Source organism: Oreochromis aureus, linkage group 10 (assembly GCF_013358895.1).
Source record: "Oreochromis aureus strain Israel breed Guangdong linkage group 10, ZZ_aureus, whole genome shotgun sequence".
NCBI lineage: Eukaryota > Metazoa > Chordata > Actinopteri > Cichliformes > Cichlidae > Oreochromis > Oreochromis aureus.
Genome location: NC_052951.1, coordinates 22,109,685 through 22,125,886, shown reverse-complemented (window position 1 = coordinate 22,125,886; position 16,202 = coordinate 22,109,685). Strand labels below are relative to the sequence as shown.

The 16,202-nt window shown below is 38.5% G+C and overlaps 2 protein-coding genes across 2 annotated transcripts; both read left to right on the top strand.

Annotated features, from left to right (window-relative positions):
* The first annotated feature begins 2,432 nt into the window (after positions 1–2,432).
* On the top strand, positions 2,433–5,595 carry endou2 (endonuclease, polyU-specific 2). The gene is made up of 6 exons (XM_031725922.2): positions 2,433–2,556; positions 2,987–3,092; positions 3,732–3,853; positions 4,190–4,302; positions 4,906–5,059; positions 5,296–5,595. The coding sequence occupies exons 1-6, from the start codon at positions 2,455–2,457 to the stop codon at positions 5,548–5,550; spliced, it is 852 nt and encodes a 283-aa protein (XP_031581782.1). The 5' UTR covers positions 2,433–2,454; the 3' UTR covers positions 5,551–5,595.
* A 1,595-nt stretch (positions 5,596–7,190) lies between these two features.
* LOC116309357 (NEDD4 family-interacting protein 1-like) lies at positions 7,191–15,800 on the top strand. The gene is made up of 7 exons (XM_039618564.1): positions 7,191–7,374; positions 9,282–9,369; positions 9,821–9,951; positions 12,450–12,537; positions 12,656–12,780; positions 13,059–13,125; positions 14,651–15,800. Exons 1-7 carry the CDS (start codon positions 7,345–7,347, stop codon positions 14,752–14,754), a joined length of 633 nt encoding a protein of 210 aa, XP_039474498.1. The 5' UTR covers positions 7,191–7,344; the 3' UTR covers positions 14,755–15,800.
* The last annotated feature ends 402 nt before the right edge of the window (positions 15,801–16,202 follow it).

Sequence of the window (16,202 nt, the reverse complement as noted above, 5' to 3'; positions counted from 1 at the left end):
ATCCAGCCCTAACTATATGCTTTAGCAAAAAAGAAAGTTTTAAGCTTAATCTTAAAAGTAGAGATAGTGTCTGTCTCCTGAATCCAAACTGGAAGCTGGTTCCATAGAAGAGGAGCCTGAAAACTGAAGGCTCTGCCTCCCATTCTACTGTTAAATACTCTGGGAACAACAAGTAAGCCTGCATTGTGAGAGTGAAGTGCACTAATGGGGTGATATGGTACTATAAGATCATTAAGATAAGATGGAGACTGATTGTTTAAGACCTTCTATGTGAGGAGCAGGATTTTGAATTCAATTCTGGATTTAACAGGAAGCCAATGAAGGGAAGCCAAAACAGGAGAAATATGCTCTCTCTTTCTAGTCCCTGTCAGTACTCTTGCTGCAGCATTTTGGATTAACTGAAGGATTTTCAGGGAGTTTTTAGGACATCATGATAATAATGAACTACAATAGTCCAGCCTAGAAGTAATAAATGCATGAACCAGTTTTTCAGTGTCACTCTGACACTCTTTATTTATCCTCAAGGGGCAATTAAGATAGATGATACCTATATATGTGCATTGAAGGAAATATCCTGGTCAAAAATCACTCCGAGGTTCCTCACAGTGTTACTGGGGGCCAAGGTAATGCCATCCAGAGTAAGAATCTGGTTAGATAGTTTAAACTTAATGACTTAAAAATTTGAATTAGGGATCTTAAAATTTTAGCTTCTTTAGAAGCAACTTAAAATTTCAAAATGGCAATTTTGAAATTTAGACATAAGCTAATTTTGCTCATCTCTCAGACTTAATTCTGCCAGACATTTTTTCAGTAGTAAAAATAAGGTTAAAAAAAAGAAAGAAGCCTGGGATTGTTTTTTCTGAAAATTAAAACACTCGGACAGCTACAAGAAATTGTATATTACAAAAAGATAACACAAAATAAAACTCTTCTATTCTAATTCCATGAAGGCCACATTATATGCTTATATATAAATATTTTCAGGATTTGTTTTCAGTAAATAAAATTATTATAAATGTAAAAAGTTGTATTAAATCCTCCTTAAATTTAATTTGTTCAAGACTTTAAAATCTTGTTTTAAAATGCTTTAATCAAGCTTTTAATCTGAAATGGTGAGGTCACTGACTTGTAAAAAAACCCAACAAATAAACCTCAATCGTGTTTCGTACAAGATCTTGGTTCTATGTAGATGTTTAAGTGAACTTTAACCATTAACAAAATCTTATTACCTGAAATATGACCCATATTTACCCTGTAATTCAGAGGTTATGCTGTGACAGACAGAGAAACAATGAAATTCTAAAGAAACAAAGACCCCACGTTTTAGTGTGAGATTGAAAAGAGACGACAACATAGTGTGATCCCTTTGGTCAGAGTTGCTGACAGGGGATAACCCTTTAAAATGGCCCCTCTCTCCTGTCCTGTCCCATCCCCTGCCTCGTGGTCTCTGTTCGCTCCCCCAGCCCATGCCTGCCTTTCTCCATACACACTGATTGACTACATGGCTGGACTATTACTATGCCTCTAAACACACCTGCATTTAACACAGGAAACCAGCACGAGCAGCACCTGACCAGCACTGAGATACTTCACTAACCCTCAAATCATTGATTTGATTTATTAAAGCAGGAGGACAGACAGAGGAGAAGGTCAGTGGATTTTGATGTGGTGGCTGATGGGATACAATGCGTTAATCTATGTCAGCCACGTTTGTTGAATGCAGTAGTGTTTAAGCTAGATTAAGCAGTTGAAGCTATTATGTTTTTACAGTGCTGACTCACTTAGGACAGCCTTGTGAATCGCTTTCATGTATCTAACTAAAACGTTGAAATATACAAATAAATAAAATAAAATACTAAAGTTAAGAACGTCATATCAGTTACAAAAGATGACAAACCACTTACCAAAAAAAGGACCTTATAGTGACACAGAAATGATTAACAATGCTTATTTAAGTAGCTTGAAATATCCAGTTATTTATGATGAAACCGAAATTTTCCTCAGTGGGAAATGGGTATTTATTATATCTAATTATTTATATAATAAATACATTCTTTATTTTAAAAAAAAAAACATGTAAATGGTTGGGCTAAAATGCTGTACTCAAATAGCCAAAACCATTTGCATAAACTGACTTATAACCTCTGTTTGCACACAGATCACCTCAAAGTTAAATATTTCTGAAAAGCTTTTTACACATAAGTGAGTATTATATTTAATCTCATGCTTCACCTAAACAAATTCAAAAAGAGCAGAAATACATTATTGTATGTCTACATGCATTAGCGTACCTGTGCTTTACATTTTTATATATGAACAATAGTTTTATGGTGTTGTCCACCTCTGAAGCTTAAATCTTGAGTTAAGCAGAGGCTTCAGTAACCTTTCCTCTCCTGTCAGAAGCACATACTGCAAAGAGACAGCATCCACAGCACATCTGCAAGCGGTCATATCATGATTGAGAGTGATAGAGAGCTGTCAGCCATGGTGCAGGAGCTATGGGACAATGATATCAACAGACTTAAGCCTGGAAAAGACTACAGGATCTCCCTTCAGGTGCATCACGCACTCAGACACACACAGACACCTGTTGTAGATAATAGTATATATTGCAAACTTATGACGATATCTGACAGTCTGCATTACACCTCAAAACAGGCAGTGTTCTTCTCCTGCAAATAGAGCTTAAGTTTTTAGCTCTGAATGAGCTTTACTCAGTAAAAAAGTCAAAACCCGGAAACTTAGAGACCTACAGTAAAGATAAAGGTTAGATCTTTGTGATAGAAACCATTGATATTTATGGAAAAGGGATTTTATTGTAGACTATCTTCCTAATTTGGACAAAATATTTTCTACTTGTTTGTATTTTTTACCAAGTAGTAGTAATACATACATTTTGCAGGCATAAGTAAGAGTAAAGGAAAAGATATCACTGGAAGCATACATGAGGGGCATTGTATGAAAAGCACTGTTCTTCCTGTTTCAGGGAAAAGCTGGAGACAGCATGAACATCAATGACAACAATGACGGGGCGGGATATCCACTGTTTACCTTTGTCGATGAGAACATTTTCAAAAAGGAGACTTTTTTAGGTAAGTGCACCAGGCGAGGGGTAGAGTTTTAAAGTCACTTAACTTCACCTTTAAAGCCAATTTACTGACTGCATGTTGCACTAGTCTGTATAGCTGCATCGTAAATAATGTATGAAATGCTGTGATTGCCATGCTCCACGGCAGTTTGCCAGTTTTATATCACCTTTCTTGTCTCAGTCCTTTAAAGTAAAGCTTTTCCATCGACTCATAATCTCCTTATGACGAACAGTGGCATGTTGCATAATCTCAGAGCATGCTGAAGTCTGTGTACTGGATGTGCCAGCCGCTTGCTTCTTCTTCAGTTCAACTTCGATTCTCTGCATGATAACTCTGAAAGCACGCTTTCCCCCCCCCACACAGATTTATGTTCTGTCGCACATAAGAGAGCAGTGCCCTCGCACTATTTACCTTTAGAGGGAACTGAGTTATGTAACAGATGGTATCCACTCAGAGTTCACTCTCAGGCTGCGTTCCCATTAAAAAAAAAAAGAGTCATGATCCTTTCTATGTAGGAGCTATAAATAGCATACCACTGTTTTCACTGTATTGTTATCATCCATGTTTATGGGACTGAGCAGCCCTAAACATTGTTTAATAATGTAATGTGCCACTGAAATGTGCCTCTGTTGATCTTTGCAGCCTTTATCTCCCTGCTGGACAACTATGAGAGTGACACCGGTGAGCCAGAAATTGTAACTCCTGAGGAAGTGGCAGAGAACCACAAGTTCCTGGACTCCATCGTTCAGACTCCCACCATGAAGGTACCTATGAGGGGCATTTGACTATGTTCGCCGTCGTAGGTTAGTGTCATTATTAAATACAGAGGATGAAGAAATATTATCAATGGCTTTCTATGACAGGAACAAAAAAAAGGATGTTAGTAGCTCTTATTTGTCTGTGGAGGTTTGTTCCAGTTTCACCTACTAATGGTGGAAGAGATAAACTCATGGGATCACTAAATAATTAGGATTTATCCTCTGTGGGTTAAAGGTATTTGAGATATTTAAGTCCTGATCGGACCAACTAGCGCTTTCATGTTGAGCCACCCTGGTAGCTGAGCTATAAGCATTTTGTAATAAGTTCTTCTATTTTTTTAGATAGCCCATAAATACCTGGTCAAGAAGCACCTTTCGCCTGAGGATGAGACAGAATTCAAGAAGCAGCTGTACAGGATCTGGTTTGAACTTTATGCGAGGAGAGGATCCAGCAGGTGGGTGGAATCTGCGTCAGTGGAATTCAGCACTGCGATGGTAAATACAGGCTGACAAACTGGCTCTGTGTGGCAGATACATTCAGCGTCACAGCTGTCAAATGGAAAAAAAAACGGTGTGCAAATGTTCAGGATTAAAACAGAAACTAAATTGGATAAGCTGAGCAAAATGGATGACTGGAATAAAACTTATCTCTAGGAGGCATTTGGCTTGTCCATGTGGGCAGCTGCAAATTTAAGGCATCGATTTTGGAGCAACTTCTTTTTTGGTCGGTACCCTCTCAGTCCATGTTGATGTAAAACTGGCTTCACTGTGGACAGTGACACTGCTGGTCCAGCAGTTTCCAGTTCATGGCAGTCTGGAGCCTTGGTGGTTCCTGGGTTGTTCCTGAACATTATAACCAATTTCATCTCATCTGAATGGGTCTTCTTCCAGATCCTGGCAAAGCAAAGCAAAGACACATCCAAGTAACTTGTACATACGTATGATCGTTTAAACTCGCAATCTTGGAATCTGCAGTTGTCAAGGAAAACTACTGTGGCATTCATGCCCATGATGAGTGGGTGTAAACTTCTGACGTTGCCCTTTTTGTCTCTCTTCAGGCCAGACTCTTCGGGCTTTGAACACGTGTTTGTTGGAGAGACGAGAGGGGGGAGGACTGTTATTGGTTTTCACAACTGGATCCAGCTATACTTACAAGAGAAGCTGGGCCATATTGATTACAAAGGCTACAGTGTCAATGCAAATTCACCCCAGGTGTACTATTCTTAAGACTTTCTTTAATTAAAACTCAGGCAAAGAAGTTATTTTCTCTGGTACTTTACTTTTAACTATTTAGATAGATATTCAAAAATGTATTCAGGTTACTTTTTCCCCATATATTTATCAGTAGTTTCTTTCCTGCCTTTTCTCCACTGTCAGCAAATATCTGTCAAACAATCTGACTCATTTCTCCCTGCCTAACCAGCTTTTTCATTTTGCCCCTATCGCAGCCTGATGAGAACAAACACATCCTGGCGCTACAGTTTAGCTGGAAGAATGGTATAAAGCCCAAGGGCAGCATCTTCATCGGAGTCAGTCCCGAGTTCGAGTTCGCCCTCTACACTCTCTGTTTCCTCACCTCGCCTAATGAACGCGTCAAAGTCCAGTTCAGTTTCTACGACGTGGAGATTGTTTGCCACCACTACAACCAGAAGCATATAGGTACCACCTATCCTGTGCTCCTCAGGTACCTGAACCCTCGGTAACTTGACTAGAGAATACATTTGACATACAACTTCCCCATCACTTAAGCTTGGGTACAAAGTGTCATAGGTAATGTTGTTGTCTTTTTATTTTACATAAAGATACAATAAAACCTTCCAAAAGCTAACTGCATTGCCTTTGTTTCTGTTTTGAGAGTGTGTTGCGGATTACGTGATGGGAAATAACTGATGAGTCTCTGAAGTCTGAAGCTGATACTGATCTATCTCTATTTTACATTTTTTCTTAATCTTTCTTAACGTTTTAGGTCATTAAATAAATTTTAATACAAGACAAAGATAACCAGAGTAAATAAAGACATGTAATTTTTAAGTGATGATTTAATTTATTAAGTGAAAAAAACATAAACATACTTGACCCTATGTAAAAACTGAATTGCTCCCTAGACCTAATAACTGGTGGTGCCACCTCAAACAGGCCGTTTTTCAGCACGAACGGCCTGTTTGAGGTCATGCCAAAGCATCTCAGTCTGATTTAAGGCTGGACTTTGAGTAGGACTCTGCAAAATGTTCTTTTGTTTTTTCTTTTATTGATTTTTATGTGTGTGGGGGATTATTTTGAGTCATTCAGAGGTGGACTGGCTGATGTGTTTCAGATCACATCAGTCATAAGTCTTGAAGATCGTCATTTTTTTTTTTTTTTTTTTTTTTGCAAAAGGGAGATAAGACTTTTTGTTCTTTGTGGTCACAAGTTTGTTTCTTGGAACTCTCCCATGGAGGCCATTTTTGTCCAGTTCTTATTGTTGAATTATGAACTCTGACCTTAAATGAGGAAAGTGAGGTCTGCAGTTCTTTAGATGTTGTTCTGAGTCCTTTCCAGACTGATAGATATCAGTGACTTTGTTTCTCATCTGTTCTTGAGTTTATTTTGATGGTGGCATGATGTTTGCTTTTAGAGATCTTTTAGACTTTACTTTGTCAAACAGGTTCAAATGAAGTGTTTTCTTGATTCAACAGGTCTGGCAGTAATCAGGCCTGGGTGTGGCTAGTGAAATTGATCTCAACTTTCCAGAAAATATGGTTAATCACTGCTAAATCATGATTTCATAAATTAAATCATCTTTTAAAAAATGCATTTTTATTTAATTGTGTTATCTTTGCCTAATATTAAAATTTGTTTGGTGATCTGAAACATGTAAGTGTGACATACTATAGAAATATGTAGTTTATGAGACATAATCGTGGGATTTTTCTGCTTTAAAAAATGGTTAGGTTATTTGACTTGAAGAACAGAACTAGTCCCAGGACACGTCAGTACACCTTGACAGAGGACTTTATACTTTAAATGATCTTAAATGATCTTGTTTCACTTTCACTACCGAAAGGTGGCAGTACAGGGTTTGTTGTGGCCAATGACGTCAATCAGTTGACGTACAAGAACTTCGTCAAGTAAGCGAGAACGTAGCGGAAACTGATTAATTACATAATAAAATAATTGCAATCTAGCATTAAAATGGAGCATGTTTCTTAATTGGAAATACGCGAACAAATACAAAATTGTAAAACTGCAGTGACAACATATTTTTAATTACCATGAAAAATCCAAAGTATTGTGAATTAGGCGTCACAATGGATTTTATTTTGAAATACTAACAGAAAGCTCTTTGTATTTTGTCGGTCGCTAGTGTAACTTGACAGCATACAGGCACAGCCGAACGAGGAGTCTTTCCATTGTGGCGAGGAGAGAGTTTACCGTTTGTACTGTTATATAATTTCTTACTCGTTGGGTGTCTTGCTGGCATACCTTTCTGTCGTTGATTGATAGCCGTTCAAGCGGGAATGGCCGAATCGAGCCCCAGATATCAGCAGGTAAGAGAAGGCATAAAGTCAAGCTAAAAGACGTTAAAGCTTCAGTCGTAGGTACCGTCGTCTAAATGCTATTAGCATCGAACTGTTAACTTCGAAGATAAAGTCGCCCAGGCGTGTCGCTTCGTGTTTGAAAAAAAGACGACAATTCCCTGTCGAATAAAGATGGATGTCGTCGATGGATTTAAGCCGATTAAATTGTGGGGGTTCTTATTTTAATCGTTTGAAGGGTTAGGTGTGTTAACGGGAAGCTAGCGCGCTAACGAGACGCTAAGGGTTTTAATTACGCGTTACGTGAATTTTGAACCGGGTTTTTCTTTTGGTCTGTGATAATATGTGGGCGTCTTTTTCATATTGAATTACAGTCTACCGCGAAAGCTTGCCAGGTACTGAGTATTGTTAGGTAAATAAATAATAAAAGGTTGAGCAATATCTCGATCACCTTTTGAAAAACGTCAGAGCATTTAAACCGTGGCTATCACCTGAGCTGCACCAATGGGTGTGTTTACTGTTGTTATTAGAGCACACAGGCCATATTAGATGTATGTTCATGTTAGTGTTTGATATAATAACTAATGATCAGGTGCATAGAGGCTAATTTGAGTCTATGAATTTCTCACTATGTGGGAAAAAATACTCAAGATCTATTGACAGTGAAGGGAACTATATTTATAGTAATATTCATATTTATATAGATAGATACTTTAAGCATCTCAAAAAAGGAAATTACTGCGTTACAGCAGCCAGTGTAAAGAATAAAAATATAAATATTGTAATCTACAGTAAAAATAAAACTGTTAAAAGTACCACAGGCCTGTAGTGAAGTTAAAGAAAACAAAAATAAGACTGGGATTGTGCCAAAGAGAATTTTAGCAAATGTACACATGACATTAATAAATTAACAGGTACACTTTAATGTCTAAGCTACATAATGTATGATTAATACTCCTGCAGTCCTAGTGTTCCCTGGAAACTGAGTTATGACAATTGAACAATCAATCTTAGTTTTAAACTCTTATTTTGGGGAAGTAGGAGCAAATAAAGTCTCACTGTTTCTAAGTCATAACTGTGTTGGCCTGGTTTCACAGACTTACCTGCTAACAGTTTCCTTGCTAATAACAAAAAAGGAGAAATAAGAAACACATCACTGAACATCTTTTTTTTCTTTCTTTTTCCCAGTTCTGTTTTTTCTGATGATTACATCAATGCTGAGTTTTAAGTTCCTTTTAAGTAGATCAGGATGTCCAGTGTTGCGCCACAACTTTCAAACATGCAGGCTTCTTCCCTGGCTCAGAATAGGCCATTGGGGAATGCCTGTGCACTTGATTGGTCTTCAATTTTATATCCAAACATCTGTGTTATGGGACTTAACAGAAATCTGTCTTTTCTTGTAACTTTGACAAATATGGAAGTTAAAAAAAAAATCTGTATTTTCAGAGCGTTTAAAAGTTAATTTGGGCTGAATTTCTCAATAATATCAAAAGTCTGCTTAATAATTGATATTGTAAAATCCTAACCAACGAAGAAGTGACATCTGTATAGTTTCTTATGACATGTTTAGATTTTATTTAATTTAGTTGACTAGTTGTGGGATTTTTTTTTAATATGCAATATTTAATCTGCTGTTAAAAAGCTATTTGACTTGAAGAGCAGAACTGATCAGTCTGTCTGTGCATGTCTGTGCAGCTTGACAGCAGACTTCACACCTTTAGTTGTCTTAAACTGTCTTGTTTCACTTCTTTAGAAAGGTTTCAACATTAAAACAAGCAGGCTTTTTCCTGGCTCATAATCTGCCTTTGGTGAGCGTGGAGTTATTTTTGGCCACTTGATAGGGAAATATGCATATGGAGGGTTTACGCATATATGCCTCACAGCTTTAACTGTGAACTTTCTTTATCTCCCTCTCACAGCTGTCCAATGAGGAGGACTCAGAAGAGAGTCCACAGGTAGCGGCTGATGCTCCTCCACCGTACAGCAGCGTCACAGCCGACAATTCTGGTAAAAATGATGTTTCCTTGGAGCTGAGATCGTCTGTAGTGGTGACATGTTAGGGAATCACATTCATTTTGGTCCGCACAGAAGTGTCTGAGTAAAAGTCATGTATTAATAACTGCAGTGTACATTTTGTTGGAAAAGTAGTGAGGTAAATGCAAAATGTAGCTGAGAAAGAATTGATGTGTTATTGGGCAAACTGTGGATATATTAGAATCCTCCAGAAGACACATGGGAGAAAATACAGGAAATTTTCTCTTTCACTGTTTCCATTTAGTCACCACTTGCAGACTGACCCCCTTAAAGGTTTATGTGAATGTTTGAGAACACGTGTTCAGTGTTAGCTTTAGTTTTGTCTTTGTCAACAAAAGGATTGGACCTGTTTAGAATTAAACAATACATTTTTTTCAGTTCTGTGTGTGCGTGTGTTTGAAACTGTGCTTTATTTCTTTGCTAGCGTTCTTTGACTACAAGGAAGATGGGGTTTTCCCCAAGCCTCCATCATACAATGTAGCGACTACGCTGCCTTCCTATGATGAAGCAGAAAGAACCAAGGCAGAGACTAATGTTCCCCTGGTACCTGGAAGAGTGAGTGTCTCACTTTTTTTTTTTCTGCCTGCGGTCACATTCACTACATACACCCTCTCGCACACATACACTTGTACACCGATGCTTGTGCTCGAACACTTCCTGTGTCGTCTGCAAGGCACGAAGTCTTATCGCTCTGCTGTGGAATTTTAAAAAAAATCTTCTTCATATATGCGACTGTATCTTTTCTGCTCGTCTTTGTTACCGGCTTGAACAAATGAAGATTCAAAAATGAAGAAAAACATTTCTTATTGTTCATATCAAGGGACATTTGCTGACATTTTTGCACTCAGTGCCCACAGCTAGCCGCAGTGTAGTGCTCACAGCCTTTTCTGATCTACTCTTTGTGCACTTGGTGGCTTGGATTGTTTACTCAAAATCAGAGTAAATATAGGTGCAGCCTTTCTACTGTGTGACAAGCTTAGGACAGTCTGTAATGATGCAAAGTTTGGATTATATTTTCGGAGCAGTAACTAACATGTGACATAGCTAAAGCTAGCCACATAAATCGATGTTTCTGGTTTGTGTTTGTACTGCTGTTATATCAGTCCCAGTGCCTTACATCACTTTTTACTTAGTGATGGAGATGTGTATTAGCAGTGTAAACTTTAAAAATGATAGGAAGACAGACTAAAAGATGTGATAATATACTCACTGGCCACTTTATTAGGTGCACTTTTTTTACTACTGGCTTGGGCCCCCGCTGGCCTCCAGAACTGTCTTAGTAATTCGTGTCATAGATTTAACAAGCTCATGGAATCATTCATCAGAGTCTTCGGTCCTTATTTAGTCCATATAGATTTGTCAGCTCTACATCCACAAGACGAATCTCTTGCTTGTTTCACCACATTCAAAAGGTTCTCTATTGGATTGTGATCTGGTGACTGTGGATGTCCTTTGAGTACAGTGAACTCATCATGATGTTCAATAAACTTGCTTAAGATGATTTGGGGTTTATGACACAGCACATTCTTCAGCTAGAAGCAGCTGTCAGGTTTTAAAGGGATGGAAATGCAGTATATACAGGGATTGAAACGGTCAGCAACAGTACTTTGTGGCATTTAAACAAAATGTTGATACAAGGCAGGATGGATTAGTGCTTTCATGCCTTTTACACCAAATTCTGACCCTACCATCTGAATACTGCAGCAGAGATCAAGACTCATCAGACCAGGCAAGCAGTCTTCTGTTGTGTAATTTTGGTGAGCCTGTGTTAACTCTAGCCTTGGTTTCCTGTTCTTATCTGACAGCAGTGACACACTATGTGACAGTAACAGTGGAGTCACTCTTGCCTTACTATGAACTCGAAGCAGTCTGGTCATTCTCAGATTAGCATTTTCTGAAGTACTTAAATTAGCCCTGACACCAACAGTCATGCAGAGTCACTTAAATCACCTTTCTTTATCATTCTGGTGCTGATGTTTGCACGGCAGCAGGTCGTGACCATGTCTACATGCCTCAGTGCATAAAGTTGATGTTATCGGCTAATATTTAAATGAATAAGGAGTTGAACAGATGCACCTAATAAAGTGGCCAGAGAATGAATGTTAGTGTAATTGCAACAGGTTGCTCAGAGGATTTTATCGTTAACATTATTTATGGGATGTCTTATATAGTTTTAAAAAAGGGGAGATCACTCATCATCCTCCACAGTTTTAAAAAGATTCAGTAGTTTAAACAGTCAGGTGCTGGTTTATTACAAGGAATTCATATCACACCTCTCTGTGTCACACACGCACACAGACATGTGGAAACTAAGAGCATGTTTTTAACTGTGAAATGGTGGCTCATGTATGACCTCTAGTGGTCACCGTGATGCATTGCATCTTACTGCATGTGGGGCTGCCCTGTTTGATTGCTGCTGTTGTGTTTCTCTGCCACACATTGCCTTGCGCTCAGCAGCAGCCTCAGCACAGGGACCGCCTGGAGACTTTTGACGATGTAATTCGCAGTTCACTGGAGGTAACTCGAAGAAGAGTGTACGATGAGGAGTGCGTTTGGTCCTGGTTGTGTAGTTAGTGTGTTTGTATTCAGACCCCAAACCCCAGACCTTCCTGTGTGTTTGTGTATGTAGACTGTAGAGTGTTAGCTGAAAGTTATGCAAGACCTAGTTCTGCTGGTGGCCTGCATTGAATCGGACACATGCCAGACTTTTAGGTAAAGTCACGCTGATAGTAATTGAGTCGGCTTGCTGTCTTGTGAAAGTTTCCATTTGTGTGTTGGTTGTTCATGTTTTGTTCATTCTGTTTGTTAGGACGACTTGGTTTCTACCAAGAGATGCTCACCCAGGCTCAATCACAATTGGCTTTGTCTACATTCTAACTGTAGAAATTAAAACATAGCAGTGTGATGTGTTTGAATTTAAATTGTCAAAATTTGAAATGATTAAATGAAAGCCTGGGAAGCTCTGCTACTGTCGTGTGTTGCTGTGATGAAATTTTCTCGCTGATTAAACGCCTCACTGTTTTTGTGCTCCTCTGTTACTCACTCCATCACAGGATGAAGACTTTGTTACCAGAGATGACTTTGAAGATGCGGATCAGCTGAGAATAGGAAACGACGGCATCTTCATGCTCACTTTTTTCAGTTAGTTTCCCAATCTTACATTTGTTCTGTGTTCATCAGCTCCTCTCTTCCTTGGATTTGTGCAGAGATGACATGCGCACTGACTTTCTCCACCTTCTCTCTCGCCCTTTCTTTTCAGTGGCATTCCTGTTCAACTGGATTGGGTTCTTCTTGTCTTTCTGTCTGACCACCTCTGCTGCCGGACGCTACGGGGCCATCTCAGGCTTTGGCCTGTCCCTCGTCAAATGGATCCTCATAGTCAGAGTACGAGACGCAGACATTACGCAGCACACATACAAACACATAAACTGCGGTTTGATGTACGCACAAGCGAATCAAAAGCCCCAAACACCACTGTGGTATTTTAATGCCGTCTCTGTAGTGGCTGGCTTGTTGGCACCAAACTGTTTCCTCAAAGATCCGTTTGAGAACTGTACTGCTTCATTAATTTGCTTTTAAAATGAAGGACTCATTTGAGTGAAAGCAGTGCCGGGCCAAATTTATTCTAACCCGTCATTTGTGTTGTTTCATTGGGTTTTTAGTTCTCCGCATACTTCTCAAATTATTTCGATGGACAGTACTGGCTGTGGTGGGTGTTCCTGGTGTTGGGTAAGTAGTGAACCTCTGAATTTAAATGAATTACACGCTGTCTTCAACAGGATAGCTACCATTAACTATAAATGGTAGAAATTTAGATATCAAATTAAAAAAATAATACTTTATCTATCTTTATCAGCTTATATTTAGTTAGGAAATAGTTCAATTTTATTAACATGTTAGAGTCAAACAATTTACATTTAAAAGTCTCTTTCACTTCACAAGTTGTTCACAAGATGAGAGAGAGGGAAACTATGAATATGAATGATGTGATATCTTTCATGTGTAAAGCAAATATAGAAGCAGGTTGGCACAAAAGTTTAAAAGTGTTTTATTTTTCCTTAATTTTTATTATTCTGTTTTATTTATTACTCTGATATCTATACATCACTTTCCCCCAAAAAGTTGGGATTCTGAACATAGAATTTAAATAAGTGGGCCATTTAAAAAAAATAAATAAATAAATAAATGGAAATTTTGAATTTGATGGCAGCTGGATCATCTTTGTCCTCTTTAGTCCAGAAGACATTTCCTAAAGGAATTTCAAATTTCATTTCCTCTGACCGCAGAGCAGTTTTCCACTTTTCCTCAGTCCATTATAAATGAGCTTTGGCTCGATGAAGATGTTTGTGGATCACATTCACATGTGGTTCCTTCTTTGCATGATAGATCCTTATCCTGCATTTATGGACGGCTCTGTGAACTGTTTTCACAGACGGCGATTTCTCGGTGATTGTTTATGAGTACATGTAGTGATTTCCGTCATTCCTGTTTTTAATGCAGAGCAGAATGATCTCATACATCCAGTAGTGATTTTCAACCTCATCCCTTACACACACAGATTTCTCTGCAAGTCGTTTGATGATATTATGTACTGTTCTGCCCATCTTCACATGTGAGGAACTCTGCCTCGCTCAAATGCTCTTTAAATATGCAATCATTTTTAATTAATTAATTTTTTTTTTTATAAAAGGCTGATGGTATATTGTTTGTCAATGTGAAAAGTTGAGAATAAGGCGATCTAGGATTTTGAAATTGATACCATAGGGGGGGTGTGTGTGTGTGTGTGTGTGTGTGTGTGCATGCGCTAGGAGGCTGAGGGGTGTCAATGGCGGTTGCCAGTATTTTACTGATCTGTCAACAGCTAACCTAATTAGCTGTAAAATCTTCCACCTGTTGTTTCTTTTTTTGTACCACTTACTTTTCCAGCCTTTTGTTGTGTTTGATAAGTTTTCTTTATTCTCTTGGGAATAAAATGTAGGTTTGTGAGATTTGCAAATCATCACCAGCTTCATTGGAATTGGTTTGCTATCACTTTACTTCAATTCGCTTTTATTTATATAGCGCCAAACCACAACAACAGTCACTAAAGGCGCTTTATGTTGTAAGATAAAGATCCTACAGTAATACAAAGAAAACCCCTTTGTCTTTGTTTTGCCTGTAAGAGCAGCTGCACCTAGGGGCAGTGAAAGTCGTCACATGGAGATGTAGCATTGTTTATTGGACTAGTCTCATGCCTCTTTCTTCCCCTCTTCAGGCCTCTTGCTCTTTCTCCGAGGATTCATCAACTATGCCAGAATCCGCAAGATGGCGGACACTTTCGCCACCCTGCCCCGCACCCGGGTCCTCTTCATCTACTAAACCCCTTCATTCTTTTTTTTCTTGTTTCTACAGTGAGACACACTGTTTCGCGTTATTCAATCAGATAGGGAGAAAATATATATGTTTTTCCTCCCTCGGCCTGACATGATTTGGACAATACCACGTCTGTTGTTCCCTCTTGGTGTAAATCTTTGACTGCTGAGAAATCTGTAAAACCCTTCAGCTGTTAGTGGTGAACTGTCAAGTGCTATTTTACAAATATAAGGTGTGTAGTAAATGTATAAATGATGCCTTATTTACAATTTTACCATCTATTGGTATCAGCGGCATGCATGGGTCCCTCTTTAACCACCAGGGGGCAGTCTTGTTTTTTTTCTTCTCTTTTTGGTGGGGGAGTGGGGCACAATTGACTTCTAATGAAGTCATTTGTATAGATAAAGGTGTTTCTTATCCCAGGGGTCAGTGGATAATTCTGGGGTTATGGGTTGATTTGTGTAATGTAAAATAATATATTTCAAGTACCAATTTAATGCTTTTAACCTTTTTGACCAATGTGTTTTGCTCTTTGTCAAATGGTACAGAGTTCAGGTAATATAGGGCTGTAAAGGGACAATTATTAGCTTTCTGTGGGTTCGAGGCTGAAAATATGGAAGAACATTTGTGTATATCCATAGAAGATCAGGTGCCAGGTTTACTCCAGAGCATTTTTCCTCATGTATTTATAAACACTCCATGTCCTCACTGTAATTAGGAATGTTGTTTCCCCATTTGCTTTATATGTATATCGGCCCGATCACCCCTATGTGCAGGGATGACCAAGCTTGAGGGATCACTGCCTCGCTTAAGGACATGTTGCTAGTCTGTCACTGGATTTAGATGTGCAATTGGACACTTCGGTTCAAATAAATGACGCCAACGCCCTGTCTTAGTCACTGGCACCCAGTTGGTGTCCAGTAAGAGAGAGAGAGAGAGAAAATGTATTGCCAGATGTGATTTTCAAATTCTACTCTTAGGAATGAGAAATATATTCATTAAAAAGAGTTTTTCTTTGATGTAACAATGAAATAAATTTTTTTTTTCATTAATGTGGAAGTGATTTTTTTTTTGGTTCACTGCTGCACTTTGTTTTCACTGTATTGAGACAGCTACTTAAAAATTTTAGGACATAATTTTGTGTTTTCAGTGTGGAATTAGATACATTTTTTACAAGACAGTACAGTTCTGTGAAAAACCTCACTCACACTTAAAGCTTCTGTAGGAATTAAGAGGGAAAGTAGCAGCCAGGTGTTGGTAATAAAATGCACTTGATTACGTGATCATCAGCAAGTCTGAGCACCAATGTAGAAAGCAGAAGTTTGAACTGTTTGCTTGTCTGGTGCATTCAGTGTGCACATCCAGCAAATGCACATTAGGGTCAAACTATGCAATGCTTATATAATTAATTTTTTTTTTAATATAAAAACAAATCACAACAACAGTCACTTCAA

Coding starts and splice junctions, on each gene's coding strand:
- endou2 (XM_031725922.2), top strand. CDS start 2,455: ATGATTGAGAGTGATAGAGAGCTGTCAGCCATGGTGCAGGAGCTATGG. Junction 3,093..3,731: donor CAAAAAGGAGACTTTTTTAG/GTAAGTGCACCA, acceptor TGATCTTTGCAG/CCTTTATCTCCCTGCTGGAC. Junction 5,060..5,295: donor TCAATGCAAATTCACCCCAG/GTGTACTATTCT, acceptor CCCCTATCGCAG/CCTGATGAGAACAAACACAT.
- LOC116309357 (XM_039618564.1), top strand. CDS start 7,345: ATGGCCGAATCGAGCCCCAGATATCAGCAG. Junction 9,952..12,449: donor TTCCCCTGGTACCTGGAAGA/GTGAGTGTCTCA, acceptor ACTCCATCACAG/GATGAAGACTTTGTTACCAG. Junction 12,781..13,058: donor AATGGATCCTCATAGTCAGA/GTACGAGACGCA, acceptor TTGGGTTTTTAG/TTCTCCGCATACTTCTCAAA.